General features: G+C 49.6%; 1 protein-coding gene across 4 annotated transcripts in view; it reads right to left on the reverse strand.

The window, feature by feature from the left end:
- Positions 1-770: 770 nt before the first annotated feature.
- Positions 771-25,938, reverse strand: part of LOC146037303 (uncharacterized) — a 49,560-nt gene continuing 24,392 nt past the window's right edge. For all 4 annotated transcript variants that reach the window (XM_083161355.1, XM_083161356.1, XM_083161358.1 and 1 more), the window contains 6 exons: positions 23,103-23,282; positions 21,396-21,566; positions 20,044-20,202; positions 12,914-13,084; positions 11,906-12,064; positions 771-1,260 (listed from right to left, as the gene is read on the reverse strand). In XM_083161355.1, the coding sequence (XP_083017481.1) occupies positions 851-1,260; positions 11,906-12,064; positions 12,914-13,084; positions 20,044-20,202; positions 21,396-21,566; positions 23,103-23,282 (1,250 nt within the window). In that variant the 3' untranslated portion in view covers positions 771-850. The remainder of the gene's footprint in view (positions 1,261-11,905; positions 12,065-12,913; positions 13,085-20,043; positions 20,203-21,395; positions 21,567-23,102; positions 23,283-25,938) is intronic.

A 25,938-nucleotide genomic window follows, 5' to 3' on the forward strand; every position in this document is an offset into this window, starting at 1 on the left:
GTAGGAGAGATGTGATTTTTTTGTGTGGGAAACCTTACATTAGAGAACACTGTGCCGCCACGGAAAACATGAAATAACGTGGTGAAATAGGATAGTACATCCCGCCCATGGTGCGACAGGCGCTGTACGTTTTGTACTAGATCGCATGAGTTTTGAATGCAATGCAATGAGATGCAATGCAATCTAGTGAGCACATACTTTTTGTGCAGTGCAATGTGCGCGGAAGCGCACATCGCACCTGTTAAATTGTACCATGTGTGGACATCTTAAGAAAAGATAGAACAATCTTACTACAAGCATCATTGTTAAAATCAGATTAGCCCTACTGCATACACACAAGCAGCAACATAGATAATGGGAGTCATTACCATTTCTATAAGCCTAGATCTCACCTGTGTTTGTCCCTTACCTCTGTGCTGAATAACTGAATTACGGAGAAAATCAACACCAAGCCCAAAATAAAACAAGCCCAAAACAAGCTACTAAAAAAAATTATAAGCCCAAAAACAAGCAACAAGCAACCATCAAAAAAAAACAAGCAACTCACGAAAAAAACAAGCCCAAATCCGCTTGTTTCAAGCTGACTAACCACTAGGTATGTAACATTACCTATCTATTGCCACTGGAGGGGCTGAATTTGATGGGGGGTGGGGAGTTATTTTACACTGGGAGCCTATGGACACGGAAGAGATAGATCAATATTTATATAAACTTTTTACATTTACAATTTCAGAGTGTTTTTTTTTCCAGAAAAAAAAAAAATTTGCCAGTTGATACAATTCAACTTTATTGTCATTAAACAAGGCAAGAAAGAACAGCTTAGTTAGATTACAGCGTAACACAATCTCCGTTAGAACAGACTCAGGCACGGATCACACATAACATTGGATAATACCAATAGCAGTACAGCTACGCATATTAACAAGCTTAGAACCGTGTCGCTGGTTTCATCTGGGGGTTCTCTCTGAGGAGTGGTCCTGGCTTTCTGGGTGTCACCTGATGTAGTAGCGCCGTGGTGCCGTTTACCGCGATATTGGATCTGAGCCTTGTTCCTCGTCCCCAGATGCTCAGAGGTGCTTGTCTTCTTATCACGCAGTTGTGATGTTTTACCTCCAGGCTCCAAGTGTTTCTCACGCAGGCTGGATGCTGAGCCAGGACCTCCCACCGTAACACGTTTCCCGATCTCATGTCCGTTCCCTTCTCTCTCTGATACATGCTCAGGGGCGGAACAGCTTTCATCCAACTGTCCGCAGATACACTCTATAACAGAAAGATACTAATGTTCATTATCTATCTGTATAAAGTATCAGACTGTCCCACCAAGGGCTTCACAGGAGTGTAACAAACAACTAGAGGGTGCAAGGTCTGGGCTGGGGCAAAAAAATCAGGGGAGTACTGCTGAGACCGGCGTCAGGACAGCCTTCAGTATCCGGCGAAAGCAGGGGCTGGTGACTAGTGACCCCCTCCCCCACCATGACAGCTTCTTCTGGCTCCACAATGTGCCTGGCCTTGCATGTACACACACAATGACCAACACACACTCCACACCGGTGAGATCCGCCAGTGGCCAGTTGACCACTGAGAGAAGTGGAAAAAAGGGATTTTTGTAAGAACTTACCGTTCGAATCCCTTTCTCTGATATGGTCCTGGTGACACAGCGATCCCTCCCTTACGCTCAGTAAGTATGCCAGAAGTTTCATGATGTTCATGTTAAAATGGTTAAAAGTTAACAGTTTTCTGTTATAAAATGTGCATATAATATGTGCAGGCGTTTGTACTGAGTTATGTATTCCAGTGGCTTTGAAAGATTGAACTGAAGAGTCCAGGGATGCAGTAGGGGAGGAGCCTACCCTCTAAAACTTTAGGATAGGTGCCTGGCTCCTTCGGACCCTCCTACATCCCAGTGTTGAGCTGTGTCACCAGGACCATATCAGAGAAAGGGATTCGAACGGTAAGTTCTTACAAAAATCCCTTTTCTCTTTCAATGGTCCTGGTGACACAGCTCAACACTGGGACGTTCCAGAGCCGGTCCTTTGGGAGGGTACGCTCAGGTCTGCAGCTCTCAGCACTGCTCGCCCGAATGATGCGTCCTCCGACGCGAACTCATGGAATCTATAGAATTTGGCAAATGTGTGAACAGATGACCAAGTGGCAGCTCTGCAAACCTGCTCAGCTGTGGCCCCATGTCGAACCGCCCAAGAGGTGGCAACTGACCTGGTGGTATGCGCATTTATTTTGGCCGGTACTGGTCTACCCACTTTGGTGTATGCAAAGGCTATCACAGACCGCAACCACCTAGCAATAGTCTGCTTAGATGCAGGCCAACCAATTTTGTGTACGTCGTACAATACCAACAATGTGTCAGTCTTCCTGACACTCTTCACTCTGTCCACATATATGCGTAAGGCACGCACAACATCCAAAGTTCTCAACTTGTCCCTTTTCTTAGAACCCTCTGGGGGTTGAAACACAGGTAGAACTATCTCCTGATTTAAATGGAAGGTAGATACCACCTTCGGTAAAAACTGAGGCACTGTTCTTAAAACAGCCCTGTCATCATGAAAAATTAAGAAGGGAGATTTACATGACAAAGCTCCCAATTCTGAAACTCTTTTAGCAGATGCTACTGCTAACAAAAACACTAGCTTCCACGTGAGAAACTTAAAGTCAGCCGACCTTAAAGGTTCAAAAGGTGCCTTTTGAAGGCATTCCAAAACCAGTGATAGATCCCAAGGTGCTACTGGTTGCTTGTATGGAGGTTTCAACCTGGATACTCCTTGTAAAAAGGTTTGAATTTCCGGCAAAATGGCTATCTTTTTCTGGAAATAGATGGACAAGGCCGAAATCTGCACCTTCAGTGACTGAAGGCTTAGGCCCGATGAAAAACCATCTTGTAAAAATTCCATCATTCTTGATAGCTTAAAATGAGATGTATGAGCCTTTCTTCTCTCACACCATCGAATGTAAGTCTTCCAGACTCTATAATAATTTGCCGAAGATACAGCTTTTCTGGCTTTTATCATCGTCTGTACTACTGCCTCAGAAAACCCTTTTCTTTTCAAAATGGTGGTTTCAATAGCCAGCCCGTCAAAATCAATCGATCTGAATCCAGGGGCGAAATGTAATAGGGTGTGATTTGTTAGACATGTGCGATTTTTGGTCAAAAACGGCCGAAATCGCACATTTTCCGAAAATCGCACATTTAATAGGTTGAAAATCGCGGTAAAAAATCGCACTTTTTACCGCGAAATCGCACTTTTCTAAGTGCGATTTTTAGTCACATTTCAATTCGCATCCAGATGTTTTCCCATTATAAAGTATACAACTCGCAAATGTAATAGGGTGCGATTTTTGGTCAATGTTACCAAAAATCGCAAAAAAAATAGACCAGGTTCTGACAGGCGATTTTGACAGAATCATGCACAGATCATTGAGATCTGTGCATGGTTCTGTTAATAAAAATGTGTAAAAGTGTTTTTATAAAAAAAAAATGGCGTGGGGTCCCCCCTCCTAAGCATAACCAGCCCCGGGCTCATTGAGCCGGACCTGGTTCCAAAAATACGGGGGGACAAAAAGCATAGGGGTCCCCCGTATTTCTGAAACCAGCCCCGGACTCTTGGACCGGTCCTGGTTCCAAAAATACGGGGGACAAAAAATCTGGGGGTCCCCCGTATTTTGAAACCAGCACCGGGCTCCAACAGCCCGCGGTGTCATGCCACAGCCGGGGGACACTTTTTATACAAGGTCCCCCGGCCAAAACATGAGCACCGTGGCTGGTCAGCCTTGGACGGGGTACCTGGAGGAGTGGGGACCCCCCCAATAAAGGGGTCCCCCCCCCCCAGGCTTCACCCGTCCAGGGCTGAAGCCCGGGGCTGTCACCGGCGTCCGTGGCCAGTGGACGCCGGCCTGATAGGGTTAAATTCATCATACATATCATTACATTGCTTTTTACCGGCGAACTACAAGTGCCAGCAGACCTCCCCCGCATGCTGGGACTTGGAGAACCACAAGTCCCAGCATGCAGGGCATTAATGGGCCCGCTGGGACTTGTAGTCCACCTGTAAAAAGAATGTTTATAAAAAACACACACACAGAGAAGTACAAGTTTATTACACACACACACCTCAATTTTACACAGCGTTACTTACCATTCCTGGATCCAGCGCTGGTCTGGCTGCTTTACAGCCGGCTCCCCCCGACTGACAGGCAGCGGGGAGAAGCGGCTGTCTCCGTCGCTTCTAACAGCCTCTGTAGCGCTGTCCGAGTGCTACAGAGGCTGAGAGCGTGATTGGCTGAGCTACAGTATGCGTCTCCATGGAGACGCATAGCTCAGCCAATCAGGACTGAGCTATGCGTCTCCATGGAGACGCATACTGTAGCTCAGCCAATCACGCTCTCAGCCTCTGTAGCACTCGGACAGCGCTACAGAGGCTGTTAGAAGCGACGGAGACAGCCGCTTCTCCCCGCTGCCTGTCAGTTCGGGGGGAGCCGGCTGTAAAGCAGCCAGACCAGCGCTGGATCCAGGAATGGTAAGTAACGCTGTGTAAAATTGAGGTGTGTGTGTGTGTAATAAACTTGTACTTCTCTGTGTGTGTGTTTTTTATAAACATTCTTTTTACAGGTGGACTACAAGTCCCAGCGGGCCCATTAATGCCCTGCATGCTGGGACTTGTGGTTCTCCAAGTCCCAGCATGCGGGGGAGGTCTGCTGGCACTTGTAGTTCGCCGGTAAAAAGCAATGTAATGATATGTATGATGAATTTAACCCTATCAGGCCGGCGTCCACTGGCCACGGACGCCGGTGACAGCCCCGGGCTTCAGCCCTGGACGGGTGAAGCCTGGGGGGGGGGGACCCCTTTATTGGGGGGGTCCCCACTCCTCCAGGTACCCCGTCCAAGGCTGACCAGCCACGGTGCTCATGTTTTGGCCGGGGGACCTTGTATAAAAAGTGTCCCCCGGCTGTGGCATGACACCGCGGGCTGTTGGAGCCCGGTGCTGGTTTCAAAATACGGGGGACCCCCAGATTTTTTGTCCCCCGTATTTTTGGAACCAGGACCGGTCCAAGAGTCCGGGGCTGGTTTCAGAAATACGGGGGACCCCTATGCTTTTTGTTCCCCCGTATTTTTGGAACCAGGTCCGGCTCAATGAGCCCGGGGCTGGTTATGCTTAGGAGGGGGGACCTCACGCCGTTTTTTTTTTTTACTTTTTTTTTTTTTGCACAAAAGCGCATTTATAAAAATGCGCACATTTTCATGACTGAAAATGCGCACATTTTCATGACTAAAAATCGCGGCAAATCGCGGCAAATCGCATTTTTTTGCCGCTAATTCGCATCTCATTACATATGCGAATTCGCGGCAAAAAACGCGATTTTTAAAGGTGCGATTTGGTGCGATTTTTTTTTAGTCTAAAAAATCGCACCCTATTACATTTCGCCCCAGGTGATTGAATGGGCCTTGTCTTAGAAGGTCTGGTCTCAGAGGTAGACGCCATGAGTCCACAGACAACCTCTGAAGCCTCGAGTACCAGGATCTCCTTGGCCAATCTGGGGCCACTAAGATCACTGGAACCTTCTGCCCCTGTATTTTCTTCAGAAGTCTCGGTAACATTGGTACTGGTGGGAATGCATAAAGGAGATCTCCCTGCCAGTGAATAGTCATGGCATCCACTGCCTCCGCTAGTGGATCCCTTGTTCTGGCATAGAACCTGGGCACTTGACGGTTGATCCTGGATGCCATCAGGTCCACATCCGGAGTTCCCCACATCGAAGTGATTTGTTGAAACACCTGAGGGTGTAAGCTCCATTCCCCTTCCTTGAGCTCCTCCCTGCTCAGGAAGTCGGCTTCTATATTCTCTATTCCTGGGATGAATATAGCCGATACAGCTGGAACATTCTGTTCCGCCCATAGGAAGATTCTGGATACCTCCCACATGGCCAATCTGCTGCGTGTACCTCCCTGGTGATTCAGATACGCCACAGCTGTGGCATTGTCGGTCTGAATCCTCAAAGGGAGGTTCTGTAACCTGTCTCCCGCCAAGGAAATCACTTTCCAGACAGCTCTCAGCTCCAAGATATTGATTGGTAACGCTGATTCCTCTGCCGTCCACAGGCCCTGAAGCCTGAGATCCAGGACTATTGCCCCCCAGCCCCTGAGACTGGCGTCGGTAGTTACTATCAACCAGTCCCAGGTCTGTAATGACCGACCCCACTGAAGGGAATCTACTTCTGTCCACCATTTCAAGGATTCTCGGGTGTCCGAAGACAGCACTATCATCTCGGATTTCATGGTCAAAGTGTTTCCTGACCAGGCTGACAAAATGTTCCATTGGAACCTCCGAGAGTGGAACCTGGCAAATTGAAGCGTCTCGAATGACGCCACCATCTTCCCCAGGAGCTTGAGGCACCTCCATACTGAAATGCTCTGAGCCCTGAGAATCTCCTGGACTAGGGTGACCAGATCCCTGGCCTTTACCTCCGGGAGGAATACCCGATGAAGATGGGTGTCCAGTATGACTCCCAAGAACTGGAGCCTTTGTGACGGTACCAACTGAGATTTTTGCAAATTTAAAATCCAGCCGTGAGCCTGCAAAAAACTGATGGCCTCTGCCAAGTGACTCTGCAGCATGGCTGCTGACTCTGCTTTGAACAGGAGATCGTCCAAATAGGGTATTACTGTGATTCCCCTGAGCCTGAGCACCGCCGCCATTACTGACATTATCTTTGTGAATACCCTTGGCGCGGTTGCTAGCCCAAAGGGTAACGCCCGGAATTGTAAATGCAGGTCTCCTATGGCAAACCTCAACAAGGTCTGATGCTCCGGGTGTATAGGAACGTGCAAATATGCGTCCTGGACATCCATGGACGCCAAAAATTCTCCCTGGTCCAGACTCAGGAGTACTGACCGTAGGGACTCCATTTTGAAATGGTCTACCCATAAATGAACATTTAGGGATTTCAAATTTAGTATTGGTCTGAAAGACCCGTCTGGTTTGGGCACCAGGAACAGCGTGGAGTAAAAGCCTTTCTTCCACTCTGCCCTGGGGACTGGTGTAACCACCCCTTTTTCCAAAAGGGAGTGAGCTGCTCTCACAAGAGCTGTACGCAGCCGTGCCTCCTTTGGTAAGGATGTGGGGATGAACCTCTTCGGAGGCGGCCCTCTGCAAGGGATTTTGTAACCCTGTGTTATAATATCTAACACCCAGGCATCCTGGCCTAGAGAAGCCCAAGCGTCCCTGAAGAGTGTGAGACGCCCCCCCACTTTTGTCACTGTCGGGCGAAGCCCCTGACAGTCATGCAGAGGGTTTATCCTCTCCTTTTGTGGCAGGCTTCTTGTGAAAAGAGCCAAATTTTGACTTTTGTGTCTTGCCTCTAGAGGACTGAAACCTTCCCCTGAAAGACTGTCCTCGAAAGGACGTACCACCTCTAGGGGAGGGCCGAAAGGACGGCTTAAAAGCAGAAAATCTGGACGTCTGCTTTGCTGAGGAGGCCGGCAGGAATGTACTTTTGCCGCCCGTGGCCTGTTTTATAATCTCCTCTAATTCGGTACCAAAGAGTACCTTTCCTTTGAAGGCTAATGTTTCCAGAGCCTTCTTGGACTCATTGTCTGCTTCCCAGGCTTTAAGCCAAAGCACTCTCCTGGCATTAATGGAGACTGTGGACACTCTGGTTGCCATTTTAATAGCTTCCTCCTCTGCTTCCACTGCATATTCTGCCGCTGCCTTAATCTTTTCTGCAAGCAGTAATGCTCCAGGGTCAGCCTGCAGCATGGTGCATAATTCACCAGCCCACTCTATCATGGCCTTAGAGACCCAGGCTGAAGCAATAAGGGGCCGTAAGGTAAACCCCACCCCTTCAAAGATAGCTTTGAGGTTTCCCTCCAGCTTTTTATCCACAGAATCTTTAAAAGCTGCACCGCCCTGTACTGGCAATACAGTAGCCTTGGACAAACGTGCCACTGAAGCGTCCACAACTGGGACCTTTTCCCAGAGCTCCGCATGAGACTCTGGCATGGGGTACAGACTAAGGAATCGCTTAGGCATCTGAAGCCTCTTATCAGGAGTTTTCCAAGCCCCTTCTAACAATTCCTGTAACCCCTCATCTGAAGGAAAAGTAACAGCCTCCTTCCGCTGTCGCTTAAAAACACCTTTAACAGGAGTCTTATCCTCCACAGACAGCTTTAAAGCCTGCTTCACAGCTACAATGAGATCCTCTATACCAGCAGCAGAGTTCTCTTCCAAATCATCACCCTGATCCCAGGGGATGTCAGTATACTCTCCTTCCTCTTCATCTACCACAGTAGTTAAAGCATAAGACCTTCTAGGGGTCCCTGCCACATCATCCATTTTGTCCAGCATTTCACTGAACCTGTTGATCCCTTTAGCAGTATCCTGCATCACCTGAATCAGTGCAGGATCTGCCTGGGTAAGAGGCAAGGAGCCGGACGACTGCTGAGATGATGGCATAGGTCTCTGTGATTCTACCAGCCCATCACTCTGCCTGTCCAAAAGCTGCACCAAAGCGTTTACTGACCTGCCTAGGGCCCTGGCCCACGCAGGTTCCATCTGCTCTGCCCTATGGGGTTCACTGCCCATGGGTCTCACATCAGCGCAAGTAATACATAAGCCCCCCTTGGCCATCTGCTCAGGGACAAACTTTTGTGTGCAAACATTGCACGCGCTCAGTGCACTGAGGGCTCCCTCCCCCAAAACCACAGCCTGATGCTCAGACATGATGCAAGTGATAAATGTATATCTATCAGTATACACAGTGCAAACAATGTACAAGCGTTTATACAGAGGCAATGCACCCAGTCACTTATCTGTCTGTTGGTTTCAACTGCGGGGAAGCGATGCCCAGGAAATCCAAGTCACTCTGCCAGGATCAGTAAGCCAGCTCAGCTCCGCTGCAAGCGTTCTGAAAGGCGCCAAAGTCAGAGTGAAGGAAGAGACCACAGGTCCCTGCTGCTGCGGGGTCCGTGACCTTTTGGCGCCAACCACCCCCAGCCAGCCGCTCCTTAGGTAGGATTTCCTAGTTCCAGTGTCTCCCCCTCAACTGGGGATCACTTGGAACATGCCTGTCACAACGCTGCTGTCCTCTCATCTAGGAGCTCAGCGTGTAAGCTCCGCATAAAATGGCCGCCGCCATCACGGAGCGCCTGTCCCCCATGATCCCCACCTAAATGTGGAGCCGGTTTCAGGGTACTCCGGAGCCCAGGCAGCCTTTTAGAAAAGGCTATAAGCGCTGCACAGGGAGACCAGACAGTGTCTCCCCTGTGCACAGTGAGCTGACAGGACGCGCTTCTGTCAGCTCCTGCTGCGCTAGCAGTGTGAGGATTCACTATGAGAATCCTCACACTGTGCCTACCTAGCTAGGGTGAAAGTTAATAAAACAATAAAAATCCCCTAACTACTCTAATTCTTCGGCTGCTCCTGCAGCCCTTTAGAATAGCACCCACTCCAGTGGGCACCTAACACGAACTGAAGAGTCCAGGGATGCAGTAGGGGAGGAGCCTACCCTCTAAAGCTTTAGGATAGGTGCCTGGCTCCTTCGGACCCTCCTACATCCCAGTGTTGAGCTGTGTCACCAGGACCATTGAAAGAGAAAAGAGCACATTGGGCAGAGACGAGGAGCAGTGATCCATTTAGAGTAGACGCCCCTGTCCGCTCCTGCTCCCCCTGCTGGTAACCCTAAGATATCCCCAACAGTTACCCACGTTACCTTTGATAAAGTTACCTGTGGGTAACGAAACGCGTCAGGCAAGGTGTTACAGCTCTGACTCATTTGGGACTCCAGACAGAGACTACCTCACTTGGACCAACTCCCCTCCATTTTCCCTCCCCAAAAGCCTTTCCACCTGGGCTACTCAAAACTGGACATCATCAAGGGACAACACCACCTGAGAATCACCGAAGCCCTCTAACCAAGGACTGAGACCAGTATCCCTACAAAAAATCAGGATCAGGCTCTATTTCCTCCGGTCAGGTTTATGGACACCCGCCATTCCAGCTCTCCCCATATCCAATTGGGAACATATCCATATTTCCATCTGGGAGTTAACCTTTGGAACAAGTGAGAAAAACTGTCTAATGTTTTATTGATACCCCAATTTCATGCAATTATCAGGCTGTACACCATATACTGAGTATCAGTGTTTATTGTATTAGGCTGTATTTTAGCCTTATTAATACGTTGTTGATTGTATACAATTGCTTTTTTATGTGAAACATCACAATAATCTTTTTATCAGTAATAAATTAATTTGTAATACCCAATTGGTCATATTGTTCTATCAGAGCGCTCCACCACTCTACTGTTTGCTTCTTGTCTCTTTTTTGGGGGCTGACCTCCCCACGGTGGTAGCAGCTTGCCAAACCACTCACCTCAAAGCACCTGTTATATTATTCCACTTAGGTGGCATAATAAATAGTAGCAGCTCTGTATAGGTCATTGGTGCGGCCTCATATAGAACACTGTGCCCAGTTCTGTATAGGTCACTGGTGCGGCCTCATCTACAACACTGTGCCCAGTTCTGTATAGGTCACTGGTGCGGCCTCATCTACAACACTGTGTCCAGTTCTGTATAGGTCACTGGTGCGGCCTCATCTAGATACTGTGTCCAGTTCTGTATAGGTCATTGGTGCGGCCTCATCTAGATACTGTGTCCAGTTCTGTATAGGTCACTGGTGCGGCCTCATCTACAACACTGTGTCCAGTTCTGTATAGGTCACTGATACAGCCACATCTAGATATTGTGTCCAGTTCTCTATAGGTCATTGGTGCGGCCTCATCTAGATACTGTGCCCAGTTCTGTATAGGTCACTGGTGCGGCCACATCTAGATATTGTGTCCAGTTCTCTATAGGTCATTGGTGCGGCCTCATCTAGATACTGTGTCCAGTTCTGTATAGGTCACTGGTGCGGCCTCATCTAGATACTGTGTCCAGTTCTGTATAGGTCACTGGTGCGGCCTCATCTACAACACTGTGTCCAGTTCTGTATAGGTCACTGATACAGCCACATCTAGATATTGTGTCCAGTTCTCTATAGGTCATTGGTGCGGCCTCATCTAGATACTGTGCCCAGTTCTGTATAGGTCACTGGTGCGGCCACATCTAGATATTGTGTCCAGTTCTCTATAGGTCATTGGTGCGGCCTCATCTAGATACTGTGTCCAGTTGTGTATAGGTCACTAGTGCGGCCTCATCTAGATACTGTGCCCAGTTCTGTATAGGTCACTGGTGCGGCCTCATCTAGAACACTGTGTCCAGTTGTGTATAGGTCACTGGTGCGGCCTCATCTAGATACTGTGTCCAGTTGTGTATAGGTCACTAGTGCGGCCTCATCTAGATACTGTGCCCAGTTCTGTATAGGTCACTGGTCCGGCCTCATCTAGAACACTGTGTCCAGTTCTGTATAGGTCACTGGTACAGCCTCATCTAGATATTGTGTCCAGTGCTCTATAGGTCATTGGTGCGGCCTCATCTAGATACTGTGTCCAGTTCTGTATAGGTCACTGGTGCGGCCTCATCTAGATACTGTGTCCAGTGCTCTATAGGTCATTGGTGCAACCTCATCTAGATACTGTATCCAGTTCTGTATAGGTCACTGGTGCGGCCTCATCTAGATACTGTGCCCAGTTCTGTATAGGTCACTGGTGCCGCCTCATCTAGATACTGTGTCCAAATAATTTTAGAACACTAAACCAATATTCTAAAAACAAATTAGTACAATTGGTATAGAATATAGTGTAACTGTGATGTAACTGCAGTAAAAGCTTAAGGGCTGCATAGTCTGCATCTCAGAGGTGACCAATCAAAGTTAGATGCCATCCCCCTGGATCTGAGCCTTGTTCCTCATCCCCACTCAGAGGTGCTCATCCTGATATAATGCAGTTGTGATGTTTTTACCTCCAGGCTCCAAGTGTTTCTCACGCAGGCTGGATGCTGAGCCAGGACCTTCTTTGGTAACACATTTCCTGATCGCAGCCAGCAAAGCCTGGTCTGCCTGCACGCTCCCTTCTCTCTCTGGGGTGTAACAGCTTTCCTCCAACTGTCCACACAGACACTCTATAAGAGAAGGGCAATAATGGTCACTGCCTATCTATCTAAGGCTCAAGAAGGGCTTCCCGGGAGAATGCAGTGGGAGGGGCTCATGCTTAGAGGTGTGGCTAACCATAACCATTAGCAGGTGCACGGTCTGAGCCAAAGCTGTGGGTACTGCTAGGGACTGGCATCCAGGACCTGGACAGCTAGGGGGGGCCCAAAGCCGGCAGTGAATGATGCCTGGTGGTGATGGACATACATGGTTAGAGCTGACCCCTGAGTGATCGCACTGCCCCGCCGGCGTTGTGGTAAGTAGTCCATATGGCTACATCTCAGAATGGCGGTAGCTGCGGACCAGATGCTGTGCTACCCGATGTACCAAACTTCAGCGGATACGGCTGTGAGCGGTGCAGGTGAGATGGCAGCAGGTGCCGGAGATACTTAATATTTGCGGCTAATCCCCGAAACTGTGTTTTTTAGGGCATTAGCTGCAAAGTTAAATGGGCCCATATAATTTATGTGCACAGTCTGGCATCTGACCCATAGAGGGGGCCTAAGGGATTACCTCTGTACCAGTGGCAGCTTACATGCCCTTTGCCTGGGTGGCCAGGCCAAGGTAACGGGGGAGACATGTCCTAATGAAAGGTGGCATGACCACGTCTCTTTCCCAAAAAATACAATTTATGGTGCTGTGAAGCCGCACCGTGCTCCCTACTGGAGGGTGGTGTTGTGCAATCTAGCCAAGGGGTGCATCAGGGTGAACGCTGTCCACCCCAAGGTCAGGTGAGATGCCTCCCCCCCTGGATCTGAGCCTTGTTCCTCATCCCCACTCAGAGGTGCTCATCCTGTTATAATGCAGTTGTGATGTTTTACCTCCAGGCTCCAAGTGTTTCTCACGCAGGTTGGATGCTGAGCCAGGACCTTCTTCTGGAACACGTTTCCTGATCGCAGCCAGCAAAGCCTGGTCTGCCCGTACGTTCTCTTCTCTCTCTGATACATGCTCAGGGGTGTAACAGCTTTCCTCCAACTGTCCACACAGACACTCTATAAGAAAAGGGCAATAATGGTCATTATATGGGATGCAGTCAAAATCCCGACGGTCAAAATCCCGACATGGACAAAATCCCGACATTTAAAATCCCGACAGGGTCAAAATCCCGACATTTAAAATCCCGACAGGGTCAAAATCCCGACATATATATGTAATAGGGTGCGATTTTTGGACTAGTCCAAAAATCGCACCATATCGCACAAATTCGCACCTTTCCAAATCGCATTTTTTGCCGCAAATTCGCATATGTAATGAGATGCGAATTCACGGTAAAAAAGTGCGATGTGGTGCGATTTCGGGCGAGTTTTAGTAATGAAAATGTGCGCATTTTCAGTCATGAAAATGTGCGCATTTTCAAATGTGCGATTAAAAAAAAAAAACGGCGTGCGGTCCGCCTCCCGATCATAACCAGCCCCGGGCTCAAAAAGCCGGTGCTGGTATCATAAAATCAGAGGGACAAACAAATAGGGGTCCCCTTGATTTAATGAAACCAGCACCAGGCTCAAGGTCCGGCGCTGGTTCCCAAAATACGGGGGACAAAATGACTAGGGGTCCCCCGTATTTAAAGAACCAGCACCGGACCCAAACAGCCAGCAGGGTAATGCCACAGCCGGGGGGAGACTTTTTATACAAGTCCCCCCGGCCAAAGCATTCAGCCCTGTGACTGGTCAGCATGGGCAGGGGTCCTGGGGAAGTGGGGACCCCCCCAAAGAAGGGGTCCCCCCCCTCCAGAACTTACCTGCCCATGCTGAAGCCCGGGGCTGTCCTCCATGCCCCTGGGCTGTGGGCATGGAGCTGATTTTGTGTAAAATCAAGATAAATCTATTGTTTTTAACAGTGGTACTACAAGTGCCAGCAAGCCTCCCCTGCAAGCTGGGACTTGGAGAACCACAAGTCCCAGCCTGCAGGGCATTAAAGGGCCCGCTGTAACTTGTAGTTCTACTGTTAAAAAAATAGTACACAAAACACACACTGACACACATTTTAAATAAAAGTTTAATACACACATCACACACACACTCATACTTACCTATCTTTATCCCGTCGGTAGGTCGCTGGCTCTGGTGTCGGCGGCTCCGTGTCGGCGGCTCCGTGTCGGCGGCTCCGGGCTCGGCGTCCTGTCCGACGATAATCCATGTTGGACCTGTGGAAGTAAATCCTACTCACCAGGTCCACCATGGATGGTCTTCTGTCTTCTCTTCTCTCTTCTCTCTTCTTCTTTATCTTATCCGCAAGAGCTTGAAGATAAAGAAGAAGAGAGAAGAGAGAAGAGAAGACAGAAGACCATCCATGGTGGACCTGGTGAGTAGGATTTACTTCCACAGGTCCAACATGGATTATCGTCGGACAGGACGCCGAGCCCGGAGCCGCCGACACGGAGCCGCCGACACGGAGTCGCCGACACCAGAGCCAGCGACCTACCGACGGGATAAAGATAGGTAAGTATGAGTGTGTGTGTGATGTGTGTATTAAACTTTTATTTAAAATGTGTGTCAGTGTGTGTTTTGTGTACTATTTTTTTAACAGTAGAACTACAAGTTACAGCGGGCCCTTTAATGCCCTGCAGGCTGGGACTTGTGGTTCTCCAAGTCCCAGCTTGCAGGGGAGGCTTGCTGGCACTTGTAGTACCACTGTTAAAAACAATAGATTTATCTTGATTTTACACAAAATCAGCTCCATGCCCACAGCCCAGGGGCATGGAGGACAGCCCCGGGCTTCAGCATGGGCAGGTAAGTTCTGGAGGGGGGGGACCCCTTCTTTGGGGGGGTCCCCACTTCCCCAGGACCCCTGCCCATGCTGACCAGCCACAGGGCTGAATGCTTTGGCCGGGGGGACTTGTATAAAAAGTCTCCCCCCGGCTGTGGCATTACCCTGCTGGCTGTTTGGGTCCGGTGCTGGTTCTTTAAATACGGGGGACCCCTAGTCATTTTGTCCCCCGTATTTTGGGAACCAGCGCCGGACCTTAAACCTGGTGCTGGTTTCATTAAATCAAGGGGACCCCTATTTGTTTGTCCCTCTGATTTTATGATACCAGCACCGGCTTTTTGAGCCCGGGGCTGGTAATGCTTAGGAGGGGGACCGCACGCCAGTTTTTTATTTAAATTTCTTTTTTAACTATTTTTTTACAGCAGAAGCATGCACAGATCTCAATGATCTGTGCATGTTTCTGCCTAACTCGCCAGTCAGAAGCTGGTCTATTTTTTTTGCGATTTTTTTGAAGCTCCCATATGCGACTTTAGAACTCGCATCCTATTACATATGCGAGTTCTATAGTTTACTATGGGAAAACATCTGGATGCGATTTTCAGCGTGCCTGAAAATCGCATCTTTAAAATGTGCGATTTCGCGGTAAAAAATGCGATTTTTACCGCGACTCGCATCCTATTACATGTGCGATTTTTAGAAAAAATGCGATTTTGGTCAATTTTGACCAAAAATCGCAAAAGTCTAAAAATCACACCCTATTACATATCGGCCATAGATTGTACAGGTGAAACAGTCTACATGCCTTTGGGTCGACAGGTGCGAGGTCGACATGGGTTTTTCCCACTGTTCTTTGAAACGACATACCATCCACTACGGTGTGGTGGGAGAATAAAATAGTGTGCCAAGCGCAGCGAGCGATGCGAGGGGCTGCGGTTCACTTGCAACTGTGTCCATGTAGACTGTGTCGACATTCGGGTCAAAAAACAGTGAAAAAACCCATGTCGACCTCGCACCTGTCGACCGAAAGGCATGTAGACTGTTTCACCTGTACATTCTATATGTCGGGATTTTGACCCTGTCGGGATTTTAAATGTCGGGATTTTGACCCTGTCGGGATTTTAAATGTCGGGATTTTGTCCATGACGGTATTTTGACCCATTCTGGAATTTGACCCTGTCGGGATTTTGACCGTCGGGATTTCATACCGAATCCCATTATATGGGCCCCTATAATGTATGTGCACAGTCTGGCATCTGACCCATAGAGGGGGCCTAAGGGATTACCTCTGTACCAGTGGCAGCTTACATGCCCATTGCCTGGGTGGCCAGGCCAAGGTAACGGGGAAGGCATGTCCTAATGAAAGGTGGCATGACCACGTCTCTTTCCCAAAAAATACAATTAAAAATAGTATTTATGGTGCTGTGAAGCCGCACCGTGCTCCCTACTGTAGGTTCCATTGTGCAACCTAGCCAAGAGGTACAGGGAGAACGCTATCCACCCCAAGGTCAGCTTCAATTGCCTAGCTACTGCACCATGTAGATAACCTGATTTACATCACCTTAAGCTACGGATGGGGAACCTTTGGCCCTCCAGCTGTTGCTGAACTACATTTCCCAGCATACACTGTTAGTGTGCGCACACACTAAGGGATGCTTGCTCTGTGCGCACACACTAAGGGACGCTTGCTCTGTGCGTACACACTAAGGGACGCTTGCTCTGTGCGCACACACTAAGGGACGCTTGCTCTGTGCGCACACACTAAGGGGCGCTTGCTCTGTGCGCAAACACTATGGGACGCTTGCTCTGTACACACACACGAAGAGACGCTTGCTCTGTGCGCACACACTAAGGGATGCTTGCTCTGTGCGTACACACTAAGGGACGCTTGCTCTGTGCGCACACACTAAGGGACGCTTGCTCTGTGCGCACACACTAATGGACGCTTGCTCTGTGCGCAAACACTATGGGACGCTTGCTCTGTGCGCACACACGAAGAGACGCTTGCTCTGTGCGCACACACTAAGGGACGCTTGCTCTGTGTGCACACACTAAGGGACGCTTGCTCTGTGCGCACACACTAAGGGACGATTGTTCTGTGCGCACACACTATGGGACGCTTGCTCTGTGCGCACCCACTAAGGGACGCTTGCTCTGTGCGCACACACTATAGGACGCTTGTTCTGTGCGCACACACGAAGAGACGCTTGCTCTGTGCGCACACACTAAGGGACGCTTGCTCTGTGCGCACACACTAAGGGATGCTTGCTCTGTGCGCACACACTATGGGACGCTTGTTCTGTGCGCACACACTATGGGACGCTTGCTCTGTGCGCACACACGAAGAGACGCTTGCTCTGTGCGCACACACTAAGGGACTCTTGTTCTGTGAGCACACACTATGGGACGCTTGCTCTGTGCGCACACACTAAGGGACGCTTGTTCTATGCGCACACACTAAGGGACGCTTGCTCTGTGCGCACACACGAAGGGACGCTTGCTCTGTGCGCACACACTAAGGGACGCTTGCTCTGTGCGCACACACTAAGGGACGCTTGCTCTGTGTGCAAACACTATGGGACGCTTGCTCTGTGCGCACACACGAAGAGACGCTTGCTCTGTGCGAACACACGAAGGGACGCTTGCTCTGTGCGCACACACTAAGGGATGCTTGCTCTGTGCGCACACACTAAGGGACGCTTGCTCTGTGCGCAAACACTATGGGACACTTGCTCTGTGCGCACACACTAAGGGACGCTTGTTCTGTGCGCACACACTATGGGACGCTTGCTCTGTGCGCACACACTATGGGACGCTTGCTCTGTGCGCACCCACTAAGGGACGCTTGCTCTGTGCGCACACACTATGGGACGCTTGTTCTGTGCGCACACACGAAGAGACGCTTGCTCTGTGCGCACACACTAAGAGACGCTTGCTCTGTGCGCACACACAAAGAGACGCTTGCTCTGTGCGCACACACGAAGGGACGCTTGCTCTGTGCGCACACACTAAGGGACGCTTGCTCTATGCACACACACTAAGGGACGCTTGCTCTGTGCGCACACACTAAGGGACGCTTGCTCTGTGCACACACTAAGGGACGCTTGCTCTGTGCGCAAACACTATGGGACGCTTGCTCTGTGCGCACACACTAAGAGACGCTTGTTCTGTGCGCACACAATATGGGACGCTTGCTCTGTGTGCACACACTATGGGACGCTTGCTCTGTGCGCACCCACTAAGGGACGCTTGCTCTGTGCGCACACACTATGGGACGCTTGTTCTGTGCGCACACACGAAGAGATGCTTGCTCTGTGCGCACACACTAAGGGACGCTTGCTCTGTGTGCACACACTATGGGACGCTTGTTCTGTGTGCACACACTATGGGACGCTTGTTCTGTGCGCACACACTATGGGACGCTTGCTCTGTGCGCACACACGAAGAGACGCTTGCTCTGTGCGCACACACTAAGGGACTCTTGTTCTGTGCGCACACACTATGGGACGCTTGCTCTGTGCGCACACACGAAGGGACGCTTGCTCTGTGCGCACACACTAAGTGACGCTTGCTCGGTGTGCACACACTATGGGACGCTTGCTCTGTGCGCACACACTAAGGGACTCTTGTTCTGTGCGCACACACTATGGGATGCTTGCTCTGTGCGCACACACGAAGGGACGCTTGCTCTGTGCGCACACACTAAGTGACGCTTGCTTGGTGTGCACACACTATGGGACGCTTGCTCCGCGCGACTTGTTAGTGACTTACTGCTGACATAGTGGAAAACCACTGACAATTAGCGCAAATATCAGCGATGGGTCACACCCAGAATCAGGCCTAATTGCCAGGGCTTGCTGGATGGTTCACTGGGAAGATGGCACTGGCCATGGAGGTGGAACCCACATCCCGCACCAAGGGGCCCATTTATCAATGATATTACCGCCCAGGACCGCGTTGTAAAATGTGATGCTAATGGTGGGATGTATCATTCCCCGCTCACAGGGACAAGACTCTAAACAGAGCCTGTCCCTGCGTTGTGCTGAGATGGGTGTCTGCGCTGACTCCCTGCCAACTGCACCACCCCAGCAGCAGTGCAATGTGTAGCCCAAAGGCTACAATGGGCTTCCGCCATCTCAGAATGCCGGTAGCCCAGGGACGCGATGTGCTGCTGCTCGATGTTAATACATCGGTCGGCTTCGCATCCCCCATAGAAACCTATGGGGGTGGCAACTGGCTGCGGTGCAGGAGGGATCTGAGATTCCTGGCAGTCCCCCCTGATACATTCAGGGGATACTTATTATTTGCAGCTAATACCCCCTAAAAGGGTGTTTTCGGGGATTTAGCCGCAAATATTTATTGAAGAATGCTACCCCAAGCAAGGTGAGATGCCTCCGCCCCTGGACCTGAGCCTTGTTCCTCAGACGCTCAGAGGTGCTCATCCTGATATAATGCTTTGTGACCGTATCTCACACAAGACACTACTAGATCTCTTATCCATGCACTCATTATATCCCGCATTGATTATTGCAATAGTCTCCTAACTGGACTTCCCAAGAACAGACTCTCACCACTGCAATCCATTTTAAATGCTGCTGCTAGGCTGTTCTTCCTAGCAAGACGCTCATCCTCTGCTGATCCGCTCTGCCAGTCCCTCCATTGGTTGCCTGTATATTACCGTATTCAATATAAAACACTTCTACTTGCATATAAAGCTATTAACCATACTGCACCAGCTTATATCTCTCTACTTATCACACAATTTCTCCCATCTCGACCACTCCGCTCTGCACAAGATTTGCGTCTCTCATCTGAGCGGATCACTAGCTCCCATTCACTATTACAGGACTTTCATCGGGCTGCTCCCATCCTATGGAATGCCCTTCCATGCACAATTAGACTCTCCGCTAGCCTCCAAACTTTCAAGCGTTCCCTGAAAACTCACCTCTTCAGGCAAGCCTATCATATTTAAGTTCTACACGCATAACCCTCTGAGGCACTTATGTATTATATAGCTTCCCTTCTGGACTTGTAACTTGTTGGGACTGCTATGCTATTACTGATGCCTGTCCTTGTGTTTCCCTCCTATATACCTAATAGATTGTAAGCTTGCAGCAGGGCCCTCTAACCACCAAGTCTGTCTGTTACCCAGTTTGTTTTATCACTGTCTACTATTGTAAAGCGCAACGGAATCTGCTGCGCTATATAAGAAACTGCAAATAAATAAATAAAATTTGTGATGTTTTACCTCCAGGCTCCAAGTGTTTCTCACGCAGGCTGGATGCTGAGCCAGGACCTTCCCTGGTAACACGTTTCCTGATCGCAGCCAGCAAAGCCTGGTCTGCCCGTACGTTCCCTTCTCTCTCTGGGGTGTAACAACTTTCCTCCAACTGTCCACACAGACACTCTATAAGAGAGGGGCAATAATGGTCGTTATTTGGGCCCCTATAATGTATGTGCAGTCTGGCATCTGACCCATAGAGGGGGCCTAAGGGATTACCTCTGTACCAGTGGCAGCTTACATGCCCATAGCCTGGGTGGCCAGGCCAAGATAACGGGGAAGGCATGTCCTAATGAAAGGTGGCATGACCACGTCTCTTTCCCAAAAAATACAATTAAAAATAGTATTTATGGTGCTGTGAAGCCGCACCGTGCTCCCTACTGTAGGTTCCGTTGTGCAACCTAGCCAAGAGGTACATCGGGGAGAACGCTATCCACCCCAAGGTCAGCTTCAATTGCCTAGCTACTGCACCATGTATATAACCTGATTTACATCACCTTAAGCCATAGCTATGAGGCCATACGTCTCAATGGTGAATGTGCTCTGTGTGTACACACTAAGGGACGCTTGCTCCGCGCGACTTGTCAGTGACTTATTGCAGACGCAGTGGAAAACCACTGACAATTAACGCAAATATCAGCGATGGGTCAAACCCAGAATTAGGCCCAATTACCCAGGCTTGCTGGATGGTTCCGGGTCTGCTTCCTAGTGCATATGTCCTATCTTCCTGGATACCACTGGGAAGATGGCACCGGCTATGGAGGTGGAACACACATCCTGGAAAAAAGGGATGTGGGTTCCACCTCCATATCCTGGGTACCTAGGATTGCAGTGTAAAATGCGATCCTTACGGCAGGATGTATCATCCCCCGCTCGCATGGACAGGGCTCCGTAAGGAACCCATCCCTGCGATGTGCTGAGCCAAGCACCGGGTGGGCCGTCGCATGCGCGGTTGCCGTTGATCCCCACCGACCGCATCACCCCGGCAGCAGTGCGATGTGTAGCCCATAGGCTACCATGGGCCTCTGCCATCTCAGAATGGCGGTTGCCCAGGAATGTGATGCGCTGCTGCCCAGTGTTGATACACTGGGCAGCTTCACATTTCCCATAGAACCCTGGCGGAGGTGCAGGAGGGATCGCAGCAGGTCCATTTGATAGATTTGGTGGATACTAATTATTTTCAACGAACCCTCGAAAAAACACCCGGGGATTTAGCCACAAATGTTTATTGATAAATGTTGCCGAAATCTGAGCCTTGTTCCTCGTCCTCAGACGCTCAGAGGTGCTCATCCTGATATAATGCAGTTGTGATGTTTTACCTCCAGGCTCCAAGTGTTTCTCACGCAGGCTGGATGCTGAGCCAGGACCTTCCTCTGGAACACGTTTCCTGATCGCAGCCAGCAAAGCCTGGTCTGCCCGTACGTTCTCTTCTCTCTCTGATACATGCTCAGGGGCGTAACAGCTTTCCTCCAACTGTCCGCACAGACACTCTATAAGAGAAGAGCAATAATGGTCACTGCCTGACTATCTATATAATCTACATAAAGGGGGGTATTCTGATTAAACTGATTGTTTGCGACTCCGCATGTGCATCGATTTTTATGCGCATGTGCAGTCACTATATGCGAGCTCCCACAGCGCTTGCATGCAGAAGTCCGGGCGGGGGACGTGGAGGGGTGGGCCAGTCAATTAGCATATGGGAACACCCAGCGCATCATGGGTGTTCCCATGCAAATTGCCTGGAGGCAGTCATTGGTGGACTTGCATAACTAGAATAAGGGCCAAAGTGTAAGGCTGGCTCATGAAGGGCCTACCAGGAGAATGCAGTGGGAGGGGCCCATGCTTAAGGGGTGTCATGGCAAGGTGTGTGACCACCATCACAGAGATGTGGCTAGCCAATAGAGGCTGCTTGGTCAGGGACAGAACCACGAGGGCGGTACTGCTGGTACTGGTGTTCCAGACCGGACAGCTAGCGGGGCTCAATGCTGGCAGTGGCTGATCCATGGTGGGAGGGTGGGGGGTATCTCAGCCATATACAACGTGCGCTCAGCCTTCAGCACCCAGTGGAATCGTAGGCTGAAAGCTGGTGACACCCCCCCTTCATTTCCTTACGGTTCCCATCTGTTTGGCCCTGCATGTACACCCACAATGCCAAATGCGTGCTCCAGTGCAGCTACACACCAGCTAGATCTGCCAGGGGCCGGCTTGTTTTCTCAGTGTTGGGAGAGAAGCAGGAAAAAGAAGCTGTGAAAGGTGATCCATATAGAGTAGATACCCCTGTCTGCTCCTGCTCCCCCTGCTGGTGCTCCTAAGATCCTACCCCACTGCTCCTGTCAGCCAGTCACAGCAGTGCCTCAATCAGCTCCCCATTATTTCTTTCTCTTCGTCCAACCCTCTCCCCTTCCCACCCTTCCTATTTGGTAAGTCGTGGGTCCCAAAATGTCTGACTTGTCCTCTACCCAAGTGCTTGCCATGCAGCCAATCACTGCTGATCGTGAAGCCTAGCCACACCCCCTACCCGGTGGCTGTAGAGAAGATAAGCCGCAGGGGGGGGGGGGGGTGAAAAGCCACAATATTGCAATGGTTTGATAATGTCAGAAATAACAGGCTCTGACGTTGTAAAAATATCAAAACTATTTTCAAATGTAAAAAAACAACAATTATAAAAAAGAGCTGGACAAGTTTTAAATGAATGTTCTTAACCTAATTTAATTATTTAAAAAACATTTATGAGCAGTTCTTGGAAAACTAATTAGCCAGCTAAGTGGTACATTTGGTGGCACTGGCGGAGGAGGAGGAACGCGTTCCGGTTGGAATGGTGTACAGTGTACAGTTCTTTTTGAATGTTTTTTTTCCTAGGAATATTAACATCCCCCCTATATAGGCCACACCCCAATACAGTACCGGGGCCCAGCGCTGCTCTCTGCGGCCCTGCGTCTAGGGGCACATTATGGCAGGCAATGTTGGCAGCTGCTGAACAGCTCCCTGACCGGCAGTCCCACAGATTCGTTCTGAGTGACGGATACCTTTCCCAATGTCAGACTTTGATGACTTCTCCCATAAGCTGGATGCTGAGCGAGGACCTTCCTTGGAAACGCCTTTCCTGATAGCACCAAGCAAAGCCTGGACTCCACCTACTCCCCTGCCTGTCCCTGACACGCGCTCTGGAACGTCACAGATTTTGTCCGGTTGTTCCAACAAACGTTCTAGAAATAAAAAGTGACTGTCATACGTATACATACACAGGTTTAGTTAGGGAGGAGTCTACAGGGGAAGTCCTGGCACCTTCTGTATCTGCAGACCATGAGAGTTTCTCAGTTACTGAGGGGAGGTCTCTGGTAACATGTTCCTTAGTAACACCGAGCATAGCCTCGTCTCCCTGCACTGTCCCTTCGCGGTCTGACATACGTTCCAATGCAAATTGCTTGGTGACGCAGGTGCAGGGGGCGGGCAGCTGACGTCAGAGGATGGCAGCTGCCCGGGCTGTTCCTGGACAGGGCGCCCATAGATCTAAGACACCATAGGAGGTGTCTTAGATCTGCGAGAGCTGTAGAAATCATTTGATGGTCGAATTATTTCTCCCCCGCACCCAAGGCTGGAAATGGATGATGCCCCCTATAATAATGGAAATGCCTCCTATATAGGCCACACCCCAATACAGTACCGGGGCCCAGTGCAGCCCTGCATCTAGGAGCACATTATGGCAGGCAATGTACACTGCCCGGTCTCCTTTTGGAAGCTGCTGACAGCTCTTTGACAGGCAGTCCCACAGATTTGTTGGACAGGTTGAGTATCCCTTATCCAAATATCCGTTATGCAAATTATTCCGAAAACCATATATTCTAGAAAGTGAAATAAATAAAAGTTCGGTACTTGTTTCCTAGCACGGCGCCCATCGCATCGTATACCATAAGACTAAATATGGTATACGATGCGATGCGATATTGTACAATGAAAAATCGTATCGCATACAATGCGATGGTATACGATTTTTTATTGTACAACCACCCTGGTGGGTCCTTGCAATGTAAAATGCCCCCCCCCACAAGCAACGCCAACCCAAAGCGTGGGGAGCGCAGCGAGCCCGCGAGGGGCGGCAGTACGCGTTTTCCAACCTTTTCATACCCCCACTATCCACGTCGGCGTGGAGTTGATGTTAGATAGTGTGACGAGGGGACGTGGAATACATGTAAAGTAATACGCATCCCCTCGTGCGGCTCGCCACGCTTCGGGCTCTGTGGCTCGCTGCGCTCGCCACACTATCTAAAATCAACTCCACGCCGACGTGAATAGTGGGGGTATGAAAAGGTCGGAGGATGCGTACCGCCGCCCCTCGCGGGCTCGATACGCTTCGGATTCGCGTTGATAGTGAGGGTGGCGTGGGGGTGTATTTAACATTGTAAGCACTCATTAGGAAAAATCGTATCGCATCACATCGCATGTATTGTATGCGGCTATATGGCATGCGATGCGATGCATAAGATGCCATAAGATGCAAATCGTGGGCGCTGTGCTAGGAAACAAGTACCAAAAATTCTTGCTAAAAAGCACTACTGGGGACATGATATGTAACTGGCACTACTGGGGACATGATATGTAACTGGCACTACTGGGGACATGATAGGTAACTGGCACTACTGAGGACATGATATGTAACTGGCACTACTGAGGAAATGATATGTAACTGGCCCTACTGGGGACATGATATGTAACTGGCACTACTGAGGACATGATATGTAACTGGCACTACTGAGGACATGATATGTAACTGGCCCTACTGGGGACATGATATGTAACTGGCACTACTGGGGACATGATATGTAACTGGCACTACTGGGGACATGATAGGTAACTGGCACTACTGAGGACATGATATGTAACTGGCACTACTGAGGACATGATATGTAACTGGCACTACTGGGGACATGATATGTAACTGTCACTACTAAGGACATGATATGTAACTGGCACTACTGAGGACATGATATGTAACTGGCACTACTGGGGACATGATATGTAACTGGCACTACTGAGGACATGATATGTAACTGGCACTACTGAGGACATGATATGTAACTGGCCCAACTGAGGACATGATATGTAACTGGCACTACTGGGGACATGATATGTAACTAGTACTACTGGGGACATGATATGTAACTGGCACTACTGGGGACATGATATGTAACTGGCACTACAGGGGACATGATATGTAACTGGCACTACTGGGGACATGATATGTAACTGGCACTACTGGGGACATGATATGTAACTGGCACTACTGGGGACATGATATGTAACTGGCACTACTGGGGACATGATATGTAACTGGCACTACTGGGGACATGATATGTAACTGGCACTACTGGGGACATGATATGTAACTGGCACTACTGGGGACATGATATGTAACTGGCACTACTGGGGACATGATATGTAACTGGCACTACTGGGGACATGATATGTAACTGGCACTACTGGGGACATGATAGGTAACTGGCACTACTGAGGACATGATATGTAACTGGAACTACTGAGGACATGATATGTAACTGGCACTACTGGGGACATGATATGTAACTGTCACTACTAAGGACATGATATGTAACTGGCACTACTGAGGACATGATATGTAACTGGCACTACTGGGGACATGATATGTAACTGGCACTACTGAGGACATGATATGTAACTGGCACTATTGGGGACATGATATGTAACTGGCACTACTGGGGACATCTGTAACTGGCACTACTGGGGACATGATATGTAACTGGCACTACTGGGAACATGATATGTAACTGGCCACTACTAGGGACATGATATGTAACTAGCACTACTGAGGACATGATATGTAACTGG

This window comes from Crinia signifera, chromosome 9 (assembly GCF_055691185.1).
Source record: "Crinia signifera chromosome 9, ASM5569118v1, whole genome shotgun sequence".
Classification (NCBI taxonomy): domain Eukaryota; kingdom Metazoa; phylum Chordata; class Amphibia; order Anura; family Myobatrachidae; genus Crinia; species Crinia signifera.